Raw genomic sequence first — 16,511 nt, 5'->3', positions numbered from 1 at the left:
AATGTTTTTTCTTTTTCTGAAGTGAGAAGAGGGGAGGCAGAGAGACAGACTCCCTCATGCACCTGACAGGGATCCACCCGGCATGCCCACTAGGGGGCGATGCTCTGCCCATTTGGGGCATTGCTCCATTGAAACTGGAGCCATTCTAGAACCTGAGACAAAGACCATGGAGCCATCCTCAGTGCCTGGGTCAACTTTGCTCCAGTGGAGCCTTGGCTGCGGGAGGGGAAGAGAGTGATAGAGAGAAAGGAGAGGGAGAACGTTGGAGAAGCAGATGGGCGCTTCTCCTGTGTGCCCTGGCTGGGAATCAAGCCCAGGCCGACGCTCGACCGCTGAGCCAACTGGCCAGGGCTCAGAAGTTTTTTATGACACACCATCCCACTGCTAGGGTGAGGGTTTTTTTTTTTTTGTATTTTTCTGAAGCTGGAAACAGGGAGAGACAGTCAGACAGACTCCCGCATGTGCCCGACCGGGATCCACCCGGCACGCCCACCAGGGGTGACGCTCTGCCCACCAGGGGGCGATGCTCTGCCCCTCCAGGGTGTCGCTCTGCCATGACCAGAGCCACTCTAGCGCCTGGGGCAGAGGCCAAGGAGCCATCCCCAGCGCCTGGGCCATCTTTGCTCCAATGGAGCCTTGGCTGTGGGAGGGGAAGAGAGAGACAGAGAGGAAGGAGCGGGGGGTGGAGAAGCAGATGGGCACTTCTCCTATGTGCCCTGGCCGGGAATCGAACCCGGGTCCCCCGCACGCCAGGCCGACGCTCTACCGCTGAGCCAACCGGCCAGGGCCTAGGGTGAGGGTTTTAGTAACAGAGAGAAGCATCCTGGCCTTTTTTCAGGTTTGAGCCTCTGGGGATTATGGACCAGTTTTCACTGGTACTGTGAAATGATGAACATGGGCATGGAGGTCATGTTCAAGCCACACCTTGGCCCCCATTGGCTAGATTATTTTCGACAAGATAACTCAACCTTTCTGAGCCTCAGTTGCTTCATCTGTAACTCAGGGTGGTTTTTCTCACCAGCTTAATTGAGATATAATTTACATACCATAAAATTCACTCTTTAAGGTCTACAGTTCAGTGGCTTTTAGTACATTCGCAGTTGTGAAACCATTACCACTGTCCAGTTCCCATAAACATTTTCATCACCCCAAGAGGAGACCATGTACCCATTAGCAGCTCTCCACACAACCAGTCATAGCCCCTGGCCACCACTGATCTATTTGCTGTCTTTATACCTTAGTTCACACAGGTTTCAAGATTAGAACTAACCTCCAGCACCCCCAGGGAGCTATCCTTGCCATCTCTCATTTGCCTCTATAAGTATTATTTGACTGAACTTTGTCCACCTTCTGGTTTTTCTTCTTCCAGTCCCAATATTCTGTTAAATTAGTTTTTTACACTCTGACAATTACATTTATTTTAGAACTGAATTTAACATTCAGTCAAAATATTACATCTTATTGACAAACCAGTAGATTTTCTTTATTGGATAGAGAAAATTGTGTAGTCCAGTGTGTTTTCCCCTTTGGCCTCAGGAGGCTTAGAGATAAGTTTAATGCTCAGAAGAAATCAGAGCCTGGGCTGAAATTCTAGCTCACCCTTTCTTTTGGGGGTAATCTTAGGCAGGTCGCTTAACCTCTGAGGTGGTTTTCCCGACTACCTCAGGGGATCACCATATAGCTCCTATGAGAATGGCAGCTTCATTAAAGCACACTTCAGGGTTGGTACTTGGTTGCCATTCCCTGGCAATAGTTGTTTTTTTTCCAACCATTATTAGTTTTTATTACAAAAGTCATATTATTGAAAAATGATGGAAAAAAATCTCACTTCTAATCCCACCCTATAACCCAAGCATAGGTATTATGTCAGAATGTTTTCTTGTTTCTTTGTTCTCATCTCTAGTATCTAGTTTGTGCTGTGAGTAGTGACTGTCACATTACAGCCCAGACACGTATGTGAGGAGAAAAACCCTGCTCCTTTCCCACTGGTCAGTGAAACCATGGTCCTCATGATGTACACAGCTTCAAGAATTCTAGTCAGACCTGAGCAGGTGGTGGCACAGTGGATAGAGCATCGGACTGGGATGCAGAGGACCCGGGTTCAAAGCCCCACAGTCATCGGCATGCGCACGGGTTCATCCAGTTTGAGCATGGGCTCAATAGCCTGAGTGCGGGGTCGCTGGCTTGAGCATGGGATTACAGACATGATCCCAAGGTGGCTGGCTTGAGCAAGGGGTCACTTCCTCTGCTATAGCCCCCCCAGTCAAGGCACATATGAGAAAGCAATCAATGAACAACTAAGGTGCCGCAACGAAGAATGGATGCTTCTCATCTCTCTCCCTTTCTGTCTGTCTGTCCCTATCTGTCCCTCTCTCTGTCTCTGTCTCTGTCACAAAAAAACAAAAAAAAAATCCTAGCTAGGCTTTACTGTGGCAGATCCTTTCTGCCCCCTGTGCAAGGGCTCTTCTCCAAGACAATTATGCCTCCTTCGCACCAAATTTAAAGCTTCCCCTGCCATTTAGCATAACAGATTGTTATAAAGTACCACGCCCCAGATTCTGAAAGGCACTGTACCTCATTTCACCAAGTTCACGTAGAGATACTGTAAAGCCAGTAGCCAGGGCCACTATCTTAGCCGCCTGGCCCATGCAGGTTCGCATTGGATTCGGACAGCCGGTAAAGAAACAACGGAGCCAAAAACTGATGGGCCATCATCTATAATCCTAGCTTGCACCCGGCGGGCAAGTAAAAACACACAGTGGGCTCCAAAACCTACTCATTCAGTGTTCACAAAGCTACTGACTTATCCGAGTTTCCTAGAATCAAAGGTTTCTAGCTCACCAGACTTATTCACCTCTGTTCCCCATCTCCTTCCTTCTCCCTGCACAAACTCTGCACAAACTGGCTTCTCACTCAACACTCCACCATCTTGGCTGCTTCTCCAGGCCTCCTCCACGTGGCCTTTCTCTGCTCCCCTCTCTAATGCTAATCTCAGGAACCAAGAGGGCAAGCTCCCGTTCTGCCACCATTTTATAGTGTAGAAATCAAAACCTTTAATCCAATATACAAAATAGGGAAGTCTCTAATACAAAGTCACTTATCAGAGACATGATGGGATTGTACCACCCCACATCAAAAAGGGTGGGAAAGGCTTAGTCCTAAAACCAAGCCCCAGGTTACAAGGATCCTGCCTGCCCACAGCCTGCCCCCAACACACATTAATATCACCTGGGCGACGGGCTTCCATGTGAGCAGCGCCATCTTTAACAAAGTGAGCATAATATATTTTATCTGCCCAACAGACACCCAGTCCAGATGAATTTTGAAGAGTTTTATTAGAGGAGGAAAGTTATTAAATATGTTGGCCGCATCTGGCTAACACGGGGCATCTGCAAGCCCAAATCTTGCAGTCCCAAAAATAGTTCAAGGGCTGTTTATATAACCTTGCTCACACACGGGCGGGGGAAAGCATGACATGGTATAGGCTGGCAACATTTGTTTAGGGGATACACAGAAACATTAAGACTAAAGGTAACACAGTCAAAGATGTTTACAAATCTTTCAGGGTTCATCTTCCCTCACTAGCCTAGAAGTATTTTACCCTCAAGATTCCAGGGAGGGGGAGGAACTACAATCAATGCAAGATGGTATGTAAATTCTGCTTCCTATTGAAAGAGAAGCAGTTTCTAGGTTAACTTTTATTTTAGATTTAAAACTGAATGACCTATTGTTCTTGCAAGCCAGAAACTTCTACATTCTTCTCCCTCCCCTCCCCAAAGGAGGGAGGGGACAGGAAAGCCTGATTTTTTCCTCCCAGAATATCAATATAAATTTTCAGCTTTTTAGTACCTTACAACAAGATGATGGCTGGCCATGCAGAATCAAGTCTCAGTTGTGGCCACAGTGTTAATGAAAAAAGCATTTCCACTCATGACTGCAAGTGACCTGGCTCTCATTTTCTGCCTTTCTGTTCCCCCATCACACCACTTGCAGAACCAGCAGCACTGATAACTCCTTCAACATGGAGAAGAAACCCCCATATGACAGCACACCATACTCTGAAAGGTAGGTCTGCTGTCATACCAGGGAGCTCACAGGTGTACGGAGGAGAAACAGCTAAGAGAGATTGCCACACTAAGTCTATTTGCTTTTGTGTGCTGATGTGCTGCTTGATTCACTTTCAGATCTGTCACACCAATGTGTATCCGTTATTGGGATGTCACATCTGTGTCAGCTGAAGCCTTGAACCCAGCTACAATTAGAGAGTGAACACAAAGGGCTACTGAGAAAGGAGATGGTGGTGTCTGAAAGCCCCAGTGACTCATATCAGCAGGATAGGCCCTTGGGATTAGAACCTAATTGATCACTGCATGAACTGGCAAATCTGATTAGAAGAAAAAATTATAAAAAGAGAGTGGTGGGTGGGAAGTGAAGAAAAGTGGGTTGCTATCATCAAGATGCCAGAAAAGAGCCAGAGAGATCTATTCATTTGAAATGAATGAAGGTACAGAGCCTCATTCAGCAATTTCAAAAGTTGCTGCTAGGTGACAGCAGTCATAGGATTGTTTTAATGATAAATAAGTTTCATTTTTCAATTCTTGGAATAGGGGAGCAAAGAATCTTAGAGATGCAGTTTACTCAGGTCACAGTGAAGAACACAGATCTGGAAAAATAAATAAATAATGTGTCTTAAGCCACACAGTGAGTATCACAGGGCTCCAAGAGTGTACAATCCAAGAGGCAGGGCTCAGTGGCCCTAGGTGTGAACAGAAATACCATCAAGACAGATGGCCAGGTAGGGCATACAAGGACATGTCTCCTGTAGGAGAAGACATGGGTCTTCCTGTTCCAGAGGGGAGCAGAAAGGGACATGCTGCGTACCAGTGCAGCTAGTAATTGTACAGGTCCTGAGTGAGAACCATGCAGAATGAAGAAATAAACTCCGAGAAATGAAGTATGAAATTGAGAGGTCTCTATGAGCTGATAGCAAATCAGAGCAAAGCAAAACCCCCGGTTTGCTTTATTATATAGTGCAGAGCCCTATGCAAATAAGGAAGTCTCTGATACAAAGTCACACATCTGAGGCATAAACAGGAATTCTCCCAAGTGCATAACTGAAATCAACAGTTGAACAAACAAAGGGTGAGAGGAAGGGCATGTAAATTGCCTCTAGCAACTTAAACAGTCAGAGGTTGTGGGGAAAAGCTTAGCCTTTAGCAACTTAATCAAGCAAATGAGGTGGGAGGATGGGGCAGCAAAGACCCTGTCAGCATACTGCCAGGTCCCCAGACCTCTGTCCCCCAAAATCTAAACTGCAGGGACCCTGTCAGCTTGCAGTCTCCCAGGGACAGAGGGAGGCAGGCTGCCTGGAGTAAGAATCATATTGGGGTGCTTACACATATGATAGTAAGGCGAAGATACATGATCACTTTAATGTGAAGGTCTACTGAGGCCCAGTGTGGCCCAGGGCTATGTGGCCAATATGGCAGGCTGAGAAACCTGGCAGCAAACCTAGGCCTAGCTATGTCAAATCAGAGGGTCTGATTGTATCACATCAGTAGTCTGCATGGAAGCCTGACCACCAGGTTCTTGGTTTTCATCTCACAGAAAAACTGGAGGGATCTGTACGTACTGCAACCGAGAGATCCGAGACTGTCCAAAGATTACACTCGAACATCTTGGCATCTGCTGCCACGACTATTGCTTTAAGGTAAGGAAGAGGGGTGTTGCTGCTGAGAGCATTGTTGAGAGGGAGTCTTATGGGTTCGGACAGTTGAAGAAGGCTTGATCTCAGTATGAATGTGCTTCATTTCAGAGGCTTTGCAGAACTGGGAGCTGAATTAGCTTCCAAGTACAAGACAGAGAGAGTATTGGAGACTGAAGCCTGGCTAGGGTGAGCTGATGACAGAACAGGACGTGGAAATGTGTTGTGCTTGGCTTTGTAGGGGGGCGGTGTAAGCAGCCAGCAGGGTATAGGTGCTGATAATGATGCAATGGAGAGCAAACACTGATGATGCAAGAGAAAGAAAGGTTGATGATGACCACAGTGCACTTCTGTAGGAGAGAAAGATGGGTACCAGTTCACGCATGGCAGCGATAGGAAAGGCTGAGTATGTTGGTCACATGCAGGAGGGTTCCAGGTTGGGTGTCGGAAAAATGAGTTTTTTCAGCTGTTGCTTCCGTTTTCTCAATCAGTAAGAAACATGGCCATCTGTTAGTGAGGGTTGAAGGACTGTTGGATATTTGAAGAGAAAGGAGAGGTATGAAATATTGTCTCAGAGAGGAGAAGTGTGGATGGACCAGAGGGAAGTGTAGGCCAGGTGGAGCCCACATGAGGTGAAGGCCTATGAATTCCTACCGACACTGGGCAGTGTGGTCGTGTGTTGCTCATTAGCCATGTTCAGGGGCAAGAGAGAATCGGGGAGTTGCATTTACCTGGTAGAAATGTTCCAGGTAAGTTGGCAAGATTGAGACTATGTGGAGGGGAACAATAACAGTGAGGCATGAGCTAGTCCACGTTTTGGATGTCCCAGTGGTGACAGACCTGTCCAAGTGAGCTGGAAGACTTGGGGGTCAAGGAGTGGGACATCTGACTTGCAGATTTGGGACACAGGCACTTATTGATAGTGACAAGGTTTAGAGCAGCAGTTCTCACACTTGAACACCCCCTGGAGGGCTTAAGACACAAGAGTCCTGGGCCCCAGCCCACTTTCTGACTCAATACCTCTGGATAGGATCCAAGAATTCGCCTCTCTAACAAATTCCCAGACACTGCTGGTCCAGAAATCCCATGTAGAGTTTAGCCAGAACAAAGGCCAAGGTATTGGGGAGCTTCTCCATGTGTGTGGATCTGGGATTTACTCAAGACAGGACAGGAGTGGAGATGGAGGGAGAAAATAATCCAGATTCGAAAATCATGGACAGAGGGGTGTGGCCTGGAGAGCAGCAGATCTTTGCAATAAGAAGGGGGTAGGAGGGATAGTTGGAGGGCTAACTGTGTTCTGTGGACTGGACTCTAAGTAGGATTATACTTTTCAACATGACTGTTACATGTGAGCCCTGACCTCAGTTGGGTAGAGCACTATTCTGATACGCCAAGGTTGTGAGTTTGATTCCCGGTCAGGGCACAAACAAGAATCAACCAATGAATGCATAAATAAGGGGAACAACACATCTCTCTTTCTCTCTCTCTTTCTTTCTCCCTCCCCCTTACTCTCTTTCTCTAAAGTCAATAAATGCATTTAAAAAACATGTGGTTTGACAAAGAGCATTTTGTTTCCTGATTCTTGGACTTATGTGAAGAGTCCTAGAAGAGTTTGTCACATTTTAGTTACATACTTAATTCTGGTGCACTCCTGTTAAATGGAGTCCAGGAGCCTGAGACATAAGCAGCTCTTTACCCCTTTGGTCTCACAGCGCTAAGTGTTGGGGGAAGGTTGCAATCAGAGAGGAGGGGAGTCCCCTCGGAGGTTTTGTGACTGATTGTGACTGAGACGGTTCGGAAGTCTGAGGGGAAGGGGCACTCAACTCAACGGTATTTTCTGGGTGGCTGAGCATGAGCAAAGGCAACAGCTGTCTGGCCCGTAGCACAGAGGGAATAGGAGTAGAAAAGCAGGAGGTTCACAGGCAAGGGAAGAGGAGATATGGAGAGGGAGGAAGTTTAAACTTGTCTGATTGAGATTCACATAAAAGCTGGGGGAGTCAGAGTTCTGACAAAATAGTGAGGCCTGATATTTGGGGGGATTCTTAGAAGGTGGGCCAGGTGCCTGAGAGCTGCCCCATGGACCATGAGTACAGAGGTGGAGAGGGAATCACGTTTCTGGGACCCCAGAGCTGCTCAGAACCAAGAGTCACAATCCTGGTTCCAGCGTCAGAGCTGACATTATCCCACCTGCACTGTACTACCTCACAGTAAAGGTCACTCCATTGCTCAAGCTCATTTGTATAAGCTAGTCTGTCAATGCTCTTAATTGTAGGTGTTTCTTATCTTTATTAGGTTGGTAGAACATTTTAAAATACCCACTGGTATTATTGCATTTAGAAAAAAAGAGAGGACACTCCTGGCCACAGCATCATAACAACTCCTCAGGGTCCCTGTTGCAGCACATTGCGAGCCCAGATTGATTTCTTCTTTCTGTATTCCTAGAGGTGAACCCCTGTACAATCAGCACCGTAAGCTGGCTAAATTGAAGTTCAAGTCCTGGTCCACAGTAACAGAAATGACAGAAACATAGTACAATAGTCCCCACTTAACATCATCAATAGGTTTGTGACTTTAAGCATATAACATTATATGTTTAAACCAGTTTTCATGTATAACAAAACCAATTTTACCACATGCTAATTAATAGAAACAAGAGTTAAGTTCCTATGGCATCTCATCAATGTTACAAAAAACCCCATTTGCTTAGTGGACTTAGGGCTCAAACCCAGGCCCAATTCTGAAACCTGCCTGCTAGTTTATGTGGGGTTTTCTTTTGTTTTGCATTTCTACTTTGGGTTTTGTATCTGTTTCTGCCATTTTTTAATTGTCTGCTTCAAAGTCCAGGGTGTGCCTTCTTCACAGCGTGTGCCTACCTAGCTGGTCAGGTGTTCTGTCCTCACCCCGCTAGTTTATGTTGCTTCACTGGTGTATTGACCTCTAGTTTGCGTTCTCTTTCAGTGTGGGATTTGCAGTAAACCGATGGGTGAGCTCCTGGATCAGATCTTCATTCACTGTGACACCATCCACTGTGGAAAATGCTATGAGAAGCTCTTCTAGGTGAGTGCTGGCACCCCAAAGGCCAAGCAGCCAGGATTATTAGAGGGAAGAAATGTGCCCTGGTCTCTGTCTGAGTCTCAGCCCAGGACACTGCTATCTCTCTTACCCTTCATGTTCAGGGGGCCCTGAGTACTCTGTCCCTGTGCTCTATGATATATTGAAGTCTTCAGTGGAAAAACCCTCCCCAGGAACACTTCCAATTGGCAGGGATTGTAGTTTCTTCCTCTCAAGAAGCACATTCCATGCAGCACCTCAGTTAAGCCCTCCAGCTGTCCTAGAAGACCACCCAGGCCCATGTTGCTAGCTTTGTTGGGGGACAAGGAAATAAAGACCTAGAAAGAAAAGGGGCCTGGGGAAATACCTCACTGGAGGTTGGCAGAATCAGGATGTCAGCCTCGGACTTCAGATTCAGGTTCAGAGCTATCAGCTATAGGCCCTTAGACCACCTTCACCATTGCTTGTATAGCATAAGATTGGAACTCGACAGCCTGACCTGTGGTGGCGCAGTGGATAAGCGTCGACCTGGAACGCTGAGGCCGCCAGTTCAAAACTTCTGGCTTGCCCGGTCAAGGCACATATGGGAATTGATGCTTCCTGTTCCCCCACTTCTCTCTCTCTTCTTCTCTTTCTCTCTCCCCCCCTCTTTCTTACCTCCCTCTTTAAAATAAATAAGTAAAAAATAAATTAAAAAAAAAGATTGGATCTAGACCAGGGGTCTCAAACTCGCGGCCCGCCGAACAATTTTGTGCGGCCCGCAGACTAATCCACGAAGTTCAAAATATTTTGGATAAAATTAAGTAAGCCTAGGGGCCTACTTGTATTTTTCATTTCTCTAGCATCCTAGCTAGATATTAGCTTAGTTAACAGCAGTTATGATGCGAACTACAGTTTCTGGTCGTTTTGTGACACTGAGTAAACTGTATGTACGATTGTGCTTGTTGTACTGATTTTTTTTTGTTTTCAACTGCAGTGAGAAAAGTGTTGCGTAACAGTTGCCTTTCGTAGACCTAGTGCGGCCCGCAGAACGGCTGTGATCTTGCTCTGCGGCCCACATGCTGAGTTGAGTTTGAGACCCCTGAACTAGACAGTCAAGGTGTTCAGTAAAACAAGATACAGCTGGGGAGAGAGTGGGGCACAGCAGGGAAAAGCCAGGCTACATAGGCCTGTGTGGGAGGGCGCGGTGCTGTCCTGGGCTGGCCTGACCAGGAAAGGCTGCTTGGGCAGCCTCTGGGCCACATTGCCAGCACTGCCCTCAGACAGGTTTGCATGCCAAAAGCCAACAGAATCAACCCCAGTGTTTGAGCTGCACGAAACCCAGGGTCCATAGGACACTGCCTTTCCAGATACTGGAAGCACCTTCTCTTGAGCACCTCTTCAGCTAGAAGCACAGGGCAGAATATTTCCCTGGAAAGCAATGGAAATGGGTGGCAGCCAAGCATTCCACCAGCTACAAGCCTGTTTTGCTTTCTCTCTAGAAGGCAAATTGACCTGTTAACTCCTGATGCCTGGAGCAGTCACCTACCCGAAGAGCCTGTGACTGGTTATTAGATTGGATGTGTATTTCTAAATCATAGCTACTTCTATTTTCTTTTAGCTCCCCCCACAGAAGAAGTTGATGACTCTTGGACAAGTTTGGCCATCCCCAGTTGTCCCAAGTTGCTGGCTCCTCTTCCCTCACCATTTGATTTCTTCGTGCTTTTGCCCTTCTCAAGATGAACTTGCTTACATCCAGTAGCATATGTTGATGATGCTATGATCATTATTGTATGTGTACTTTTTCTAGCTCAGAAAGCACTTCATATTCATGAGTTTATTTTAGGCTCAAGCAAAGAAGATTAAACAAGAATTCCATCTTTGCTTCCCTAAGGTGTGTTGGCTTCCTGATGAGTTTAGATGGCCTTGAATGATAGGCATAGGCAGGAGCATTGGGTTCAGCGTGTACTGACTTGGGATAGAGAGATAATCACATTTTTGTTTGTAACTGTGAGTATACCTTTGGGACCTTAGAATACAAGGAGACCCCTGAAGTTTCTGAGGGGCCAGGTTGAAGACTGTTGACAATCCCTAGTGGGTAAATCACAGACATTGAATGCTAGGGATTGACATAGGCCAATGTCTATTTGCCATATATACATTTTAAAACTTTCCATATACTTTTAAAATTAGTTAGTTCCTTTTAATTGAGTTATATAACAAATTTTAATTACCTCCTCCTACCTACCTTTCACTATATAGTTGAGATTATTTTTTTCCTGCAGGCATATGAGCATATATTAGAAAGTTTATACAATTTGGTTTAAATTCTATAGGATGTGATTCTTAGGAGGCTTCTGACCAAGGAATATCTGTGTCTGAATCTTGATAGCTGATTAATACCTTTGTCTGCAATTTCCAATCCCTAAGCTTTACACAGAAGTCTTCTAAAGTAGGTTTCAGAATGTATACACTTCAGCAGGATTAAGAAGGGTGAAAAGCAACTAACATTTCTTGAGTCCTTACTGTATGGCAGACATTATCACAAAGGGATAGCATTAATCCCCATCCAAATTCTGTACAGATGGTATTCTTGTCCCCAGTTTACAGATAAGGGAGGATATTGAGGCTCAGAAAAGTGGTCATTGTGTTGTACAGAACCATTGCTGTCTCTCTCCAGTAATAGTAACCACAACAGCTAGCACTGATTTAGTGCCAAGTATGTGCCAGGCACTGTGCAGAGGTTACCTAATCCTACTAGGTAACACAGCCTCCTCAGGCCTGCCCTGAGGCAAACTCTAAGAAAGAAGGGGAGGTGTGAAATTGCATTCTTCTTCTGGGTGTCCTGGGTCTCTCCATGAAGTACCACAGGGGCCAACCTGCTCCCCTCCCCCTTCGTCCTCTTCCTATGAAAAACACATTTGAACTGAGATGCCTTCAACTGGGAAGAGATTTGACTTGGAGACCTTCCCAGAAAGGAGTTTGTCAGCCCACAGAAAGCTCCATTGGCTAGCCAATCTGAGCAAAGGGCCTTCTAGTGACCTCCTATTTCCTAGTCCAGACTCTGTCCCAGTCAAGTGGGAACCTGCTGGCTGGCTGGACAGACGCAGGGTCATCTATGCAGTCAGTGATGCTCTGCTCAGGTTCTACTGTATTCCTCTGCCTTTGGGACCAGCATCATTCTGTAAGCTCCTCGAGAGGAGGAACAGCCTGAGTTTCTAATGAAAAATAAGGGCCTGTTCTCTTTATTTAGTTAGAAAATATCTCTCCATCTCTTTCCAGTTTCTGAGCCCTATGCACATTGGCTGGTGGACTTATTCTTCCTGCCAAATGATCAAGTGGAACATTCCATTTATTTGCATAAATGTGCATCATATTTTTTCTGGAGGGAATAAATGGTACAATTACTGATACTAAATATAAGCTGATCTTTCTAAAGTCTAACCTGCAGCATGGGACTTGGCACTTGGTAGGTATTGACCCATAGGTGCTGAGTGAATGAGTGAAAAGGAAAGAAAAGAAAGGTCACTTCTTTGTGTGGAAGGGACCATCCCTGAGTCTTGTTACAAGCCAAGCTGATGGAGTACAGGTTAAAAAGGTCCAAGATAAGCTGGCTTCCCCACATTCAATATATACTCTGCCTTTAAGGGAGTTTTAGAACCGACATGCAAGATATTGACAGAAAGCTTGCAAGATCCATTTTTATTTCAATCCAAAACAAAAAGCCCCTTCTTTCAATTCTAAAAAGGTGTGGAATTCTGAAACTCAAGGAATAGGGGTAGTTGCATTACACTTTTGCTTCTTTTTAGTTGCCTAATGTTTTGAATCATTGCTTAACCCACATTAATGTACACAATTATAATAAATGTTAAGGTATTAACATTGTCAATATTAAGGTTTCCTTTTTTAAGTGTAATAACTTGCTATATTTGGCTGTGTGATTTATTTTCTTTTATTACCTGAAGCCATTCTCCTTACAAAAGCTAGTAAATACTTTTAAAAGTATCAAATCTAAAATAAAATAGCAAGATCTAGAAACTTAAGCATACACAAAAGTGGGAATTCTAGACCTTTCAGGTCTTAATGAAGAATATTTTATTCTTTTAGATTCATCCTCCTCTTCCTTACCATTACAGACAAATGGCCACCTAGTTCTTTTCTATCTTTTTTTTTTTTTAATGATTTGAGAGAGACAGGAAAGGAGGAGGGGAGGAGAGAGATGGGAAGCATCAACTCATAGTTGCTTCACTTTAGTTGTTCATTGATTGCTTTCTCATATGTGCCTTGACTGGCGAGCTTAAGCTGAGCCAGTGACCTTGGGCTTCAAGCCAGTGACCTTTGAGCTCAAGTCAGCAATCTTGGGATCATGTCAGTGATCCCACACTCAAACCAGAGGCCCTGTGCGCCAGCGGGCAAGCCTGCGCTCAGGCAGATGACCTTAGGGTTTCAAGCCAGGGACCTTAGCATCACAGGTCAATGCCCTATCCACTGCACCACCACTGGTCAGGGGGACACCTAGTAATTATTGCACACTTGCAGTGACCAGAAGCAGAGTCCTTTATAAGCCCATTCTGTCTCTGAATAGGCTCAGTTTTAGAGAATTCATTCTTCAGTTGAGTTCTGTTTTCCTTTATCACCCACTGATAATCTATAATCCCTCTTGTATGCCAGTCCCTAAAATAGATGAAGATGCTTATTAGGTTCTCTGTTTGTTAACTCTTCTCCCATTTAAACAACCCTGGTCCCATCACCTCCTCTTTGACAATGATTCTGAAAGTGCACCCTCCTTATAGGCGCCTTCCCACACACATCTGAACCTGTTCTTCCAGGTGTGTATAAATGGGCAAGACGGTTTCATCTTGCTCATTAAGGCCAGTGCCCCAGGCTCTCAGAATCCTGTTGGTTCATCATTCTGCCTATCAAATGATCCATGCTTCTGATTTTTATATCCAAAAATACAGTTTGCATTTCATCTATATCTTGATCTAGCCCAAGAACAAAAAAGGGAGATCAAAAAATCAGTCTAAAGACAAGACATGACAGAGAAATCCCTCCCCTACTGAGCAGGGACCGTGGAACCCAGTGTTCAATACCTATTGAACTGGTGTCCCTGTGGCTACTTTCTCACCCTGACCTCAGCCACCACTTAGGCTACATAGTACAACTGGGAAAGGAAGAAGAGGTTTTACTTCTTCTAAAGACAAGGACTACAGCTGTAGCTCCTAAGCAGATATTTCCAGGACTTGATGAAAGTATGCCCCCCTAATAAAACCTAAAACCTTAAAAAAATACAATAGTGTTAGTTACTTTAAATTGTCAGGTCATATTTGATCCTATGAGCATCTTTCTCAAATATAACATTCCAGTCAGAGCCTTGGTTATATTACCAATGTTTCCAATTACATCCTGTTAAGAAGGAAGACAGGCTCTTATTGAACCTAGGCAAATAATTGTATAGCCATGAAAAGAAAAATGCTCAAGAAGAAATGACAAATTCTGGAAGGATTAGGCAGTGAGAAAAAGATAAGTGTTTTATTTGTTTATAAAAGCATAGTCTACTAAATTGTTAACAGTTATTGATAGCTTAAGAGAAATGAGAAAGAAGTTCCTTATGTACAGAAAATAGGACATGAAACAACAGCAGTATTCCAAACAAAACCCATCCTCATCCTTCCTGAATTCATTGAGTCCTATGTAATTCTAGTTCTGCTCAGTCTTGGGTTAGCATTCTCATGATTCCATCAGCTTCTACACTAGAGTACTAGAAATTCTGACTCACTCCAGTTATAGGATCTCAAAACTACTTAAGCAATGCTATTATTGTAGAAGCCTGTGCCCCCAGAGTACCTGGCATAGTCCTTCCCATAAAGTCTGAGACAGTCCCTTTTGCTTGAAGATGAAGTATTCTAGCCTGTAGCTGATTACAAGTGCTTTCAGGGAAGCCTCAGTTTAAATTGTAAAACTATCCATGCATGACACAAGACTTATAAAAATCATGCAGTTGGCAAAGAAATTTAGTTGTTTCTTTTGCATGCAACACTTTAAAAGACAACTAGAATTATGACTGATAACATTATACTGTTTGTTCAGTATCAGGCAAAGCAGAACCAGGACATAGTGTGGACAGTGAGGGCATTGACAAATCTCTAGGAAAGGAACTAACTTCACACAATTTCTAAAATATTTATAATAATAACATTTTGCCCACATAAATTTAACCAAGGGAAGGTTAGGCATCTCTTCTGATTGAAAAAGCCTCCCAACTCAATATATCAAATAAAGCTAATTATTTCTAACACTTCTGTTTTTACAAGGTAAAAGATCCTTTGCGATTTTCCAGAGTCCCTCAAAGAAGTCTGAGATCAAGAATATATCACTTAGAATCTGAGTTTAGGCAGGTAAAATATCAAAGTTGTCAGGAGGTTTGTACACTTGGTTAAATAAGATCATGTGTTAATGAGAAACACTACATGTACAGCATGATGACTAGTTATCAATACTGTATTGCATAAAAGTTCTAATCACAAGAACAAAAATTACAACTATGAGTACTGATAGATGTTAACTAGACTTGTGATGATTTTGCAATATATAGAATTATGGAGTCATATTGTACACCTGAAATTAATATAATTTCATATGTTTTCAGGAGTATTTTTTTTTTAGTATTTTTTATTTTGAGAGAGAGAGGAAGGGGCAGGAAGGGAGAGAGAGGATGAGAAGCATCAACTAGTAGTTGCTTTCACTTTAGTTGTACATTGAGTCTCTTGTACGTGCCGTGACCAGGGCTGTGCCAGTGCTCTCTTAAGCCAGCAACCTTGAGCTTTTCATGCCAACAACCTTTGGGCTCAAGCTGGCGAGCACTGAGATCATGTGGACAATCCCCCACTCAAGCCAGCAACCCCACATGGACAAGCCGTGCTCAAAGCCAGCGACCTGGGGGTTTTGAGCTGGCAACCTCAGCGTTCAGGGTCAGCACTTGATTCACTGCACTATCCCTAGTCAGGCTCAGGAGTATTTCTTAACCTTCACTGTTTTCCAGGATCACAGGGCCAGAACACCTCTTTCCATGGCATCACCCTTTGTGATACCTTATAATACCTATAATACCAGGTGTTTGAGTGGTGGTGTCATGGAGCCACAGTTACCTAATGTTATGAGAACCCTAAGGTAAAAAGTTGCGCACCTGGGGCCTTCAACTTTCTGACAGCACCAGGTAACTGACTTTTCTTGCATAGATAGTAGATTGATTTAACAGACTCTTAATACTGTATTCTTATTAAGGCCTTATTGATGTCTGTGTTCCCCTTCTCAGACATAGCAAACATCTGCAGTTAAAGGGGAATGAGGTGATGTCTGCAAATATCTCGCTCAGTAACCTTTCATTTAAAATTTTATTTACTCATGCACTTCTTAATCCGTTCAGCTTTTTTACCCAGCCCCACAACCCATTCTCATCTGGCAAACATAAATTTATTCTCTATATCTGAATCTGTTTTTGTTTTGTTTGTCCATTTATTTTGTTCTTTAGATTCCACAGATAAGTAATATATCTGCATTTATCTTTCTCTGCCTGACTTATTTCACTTAGCATAATACCCTCTAGGTAGAAATTGGCAGTTACAAAACAATCATGGGGATGTAAAGTACAGCATAGGGAATATAGTCAATAATATTGCAATAACTATGTATGGTGCCATGTAAGTACTAGACTTATGGGGGGGGATCATTAATAAATTATGTAAATGTTTAGCCACTATGCTGTACACCTGGAACT

The 16,511-nt window shown here is 44.1% G+C and overlaps 1 protein-coding gene across 3 annotated transcripts in view; it reads left to right on the top strand.

The window, feature by feature from the left end:
- Window positions 1-12,614, top strand: part of ZNF185 (zinc finger protein 185 with LIM domain) — an 84,752-nt gene extending 72,138 nt beyond the window's left edge. For all 3 annotated transcript variants that reach the window (XM_066356114.1, XM_066356112.1, XM_066356113.1), the window contains 4 exons: window positions 3,994-4,065; window positions 5,608-5,710; window positions 8,663-8,761; window positions 10,356-12,614. In XM_066356114.1, the coding sequence (XP_066212211.1) occupies window positions 3,994-4,065; window positions 5,608-5,710; window positions 8,663-8,761 (274 nt within the window). In that variant the 3' untranslated portion in view covers window positions 10,356-12,614. The remainder of the gene's footprint in view (window positions 1-3,993; window positions 4,066-5,607; window positions 5,711-8,662; window positions 8,762-10,355) is intronic.
- Window positions 12,615-16,511: the final 3,897 nt, after the last annotated feature.

The sequence above is a fragment of the Saccopteryx leptura genome, chromosome X, assembly GCF_036850995.1.
Source record: "Saccopteryx leptura isolate mSacLep1 chromosome X, mSacLep1_pri_phased_curated, whole genome shotgun sequence".
Taxonomy (NCBI): Eukaryota; Metazoa; Chordata; class Mammalia; order Chiroptera; family Emballonuridae; genus Saccopteryx; species Saccopteryx leptura.
This window is presented reverse-complemented; position numbering and strand designations above follow the sequence as displayed.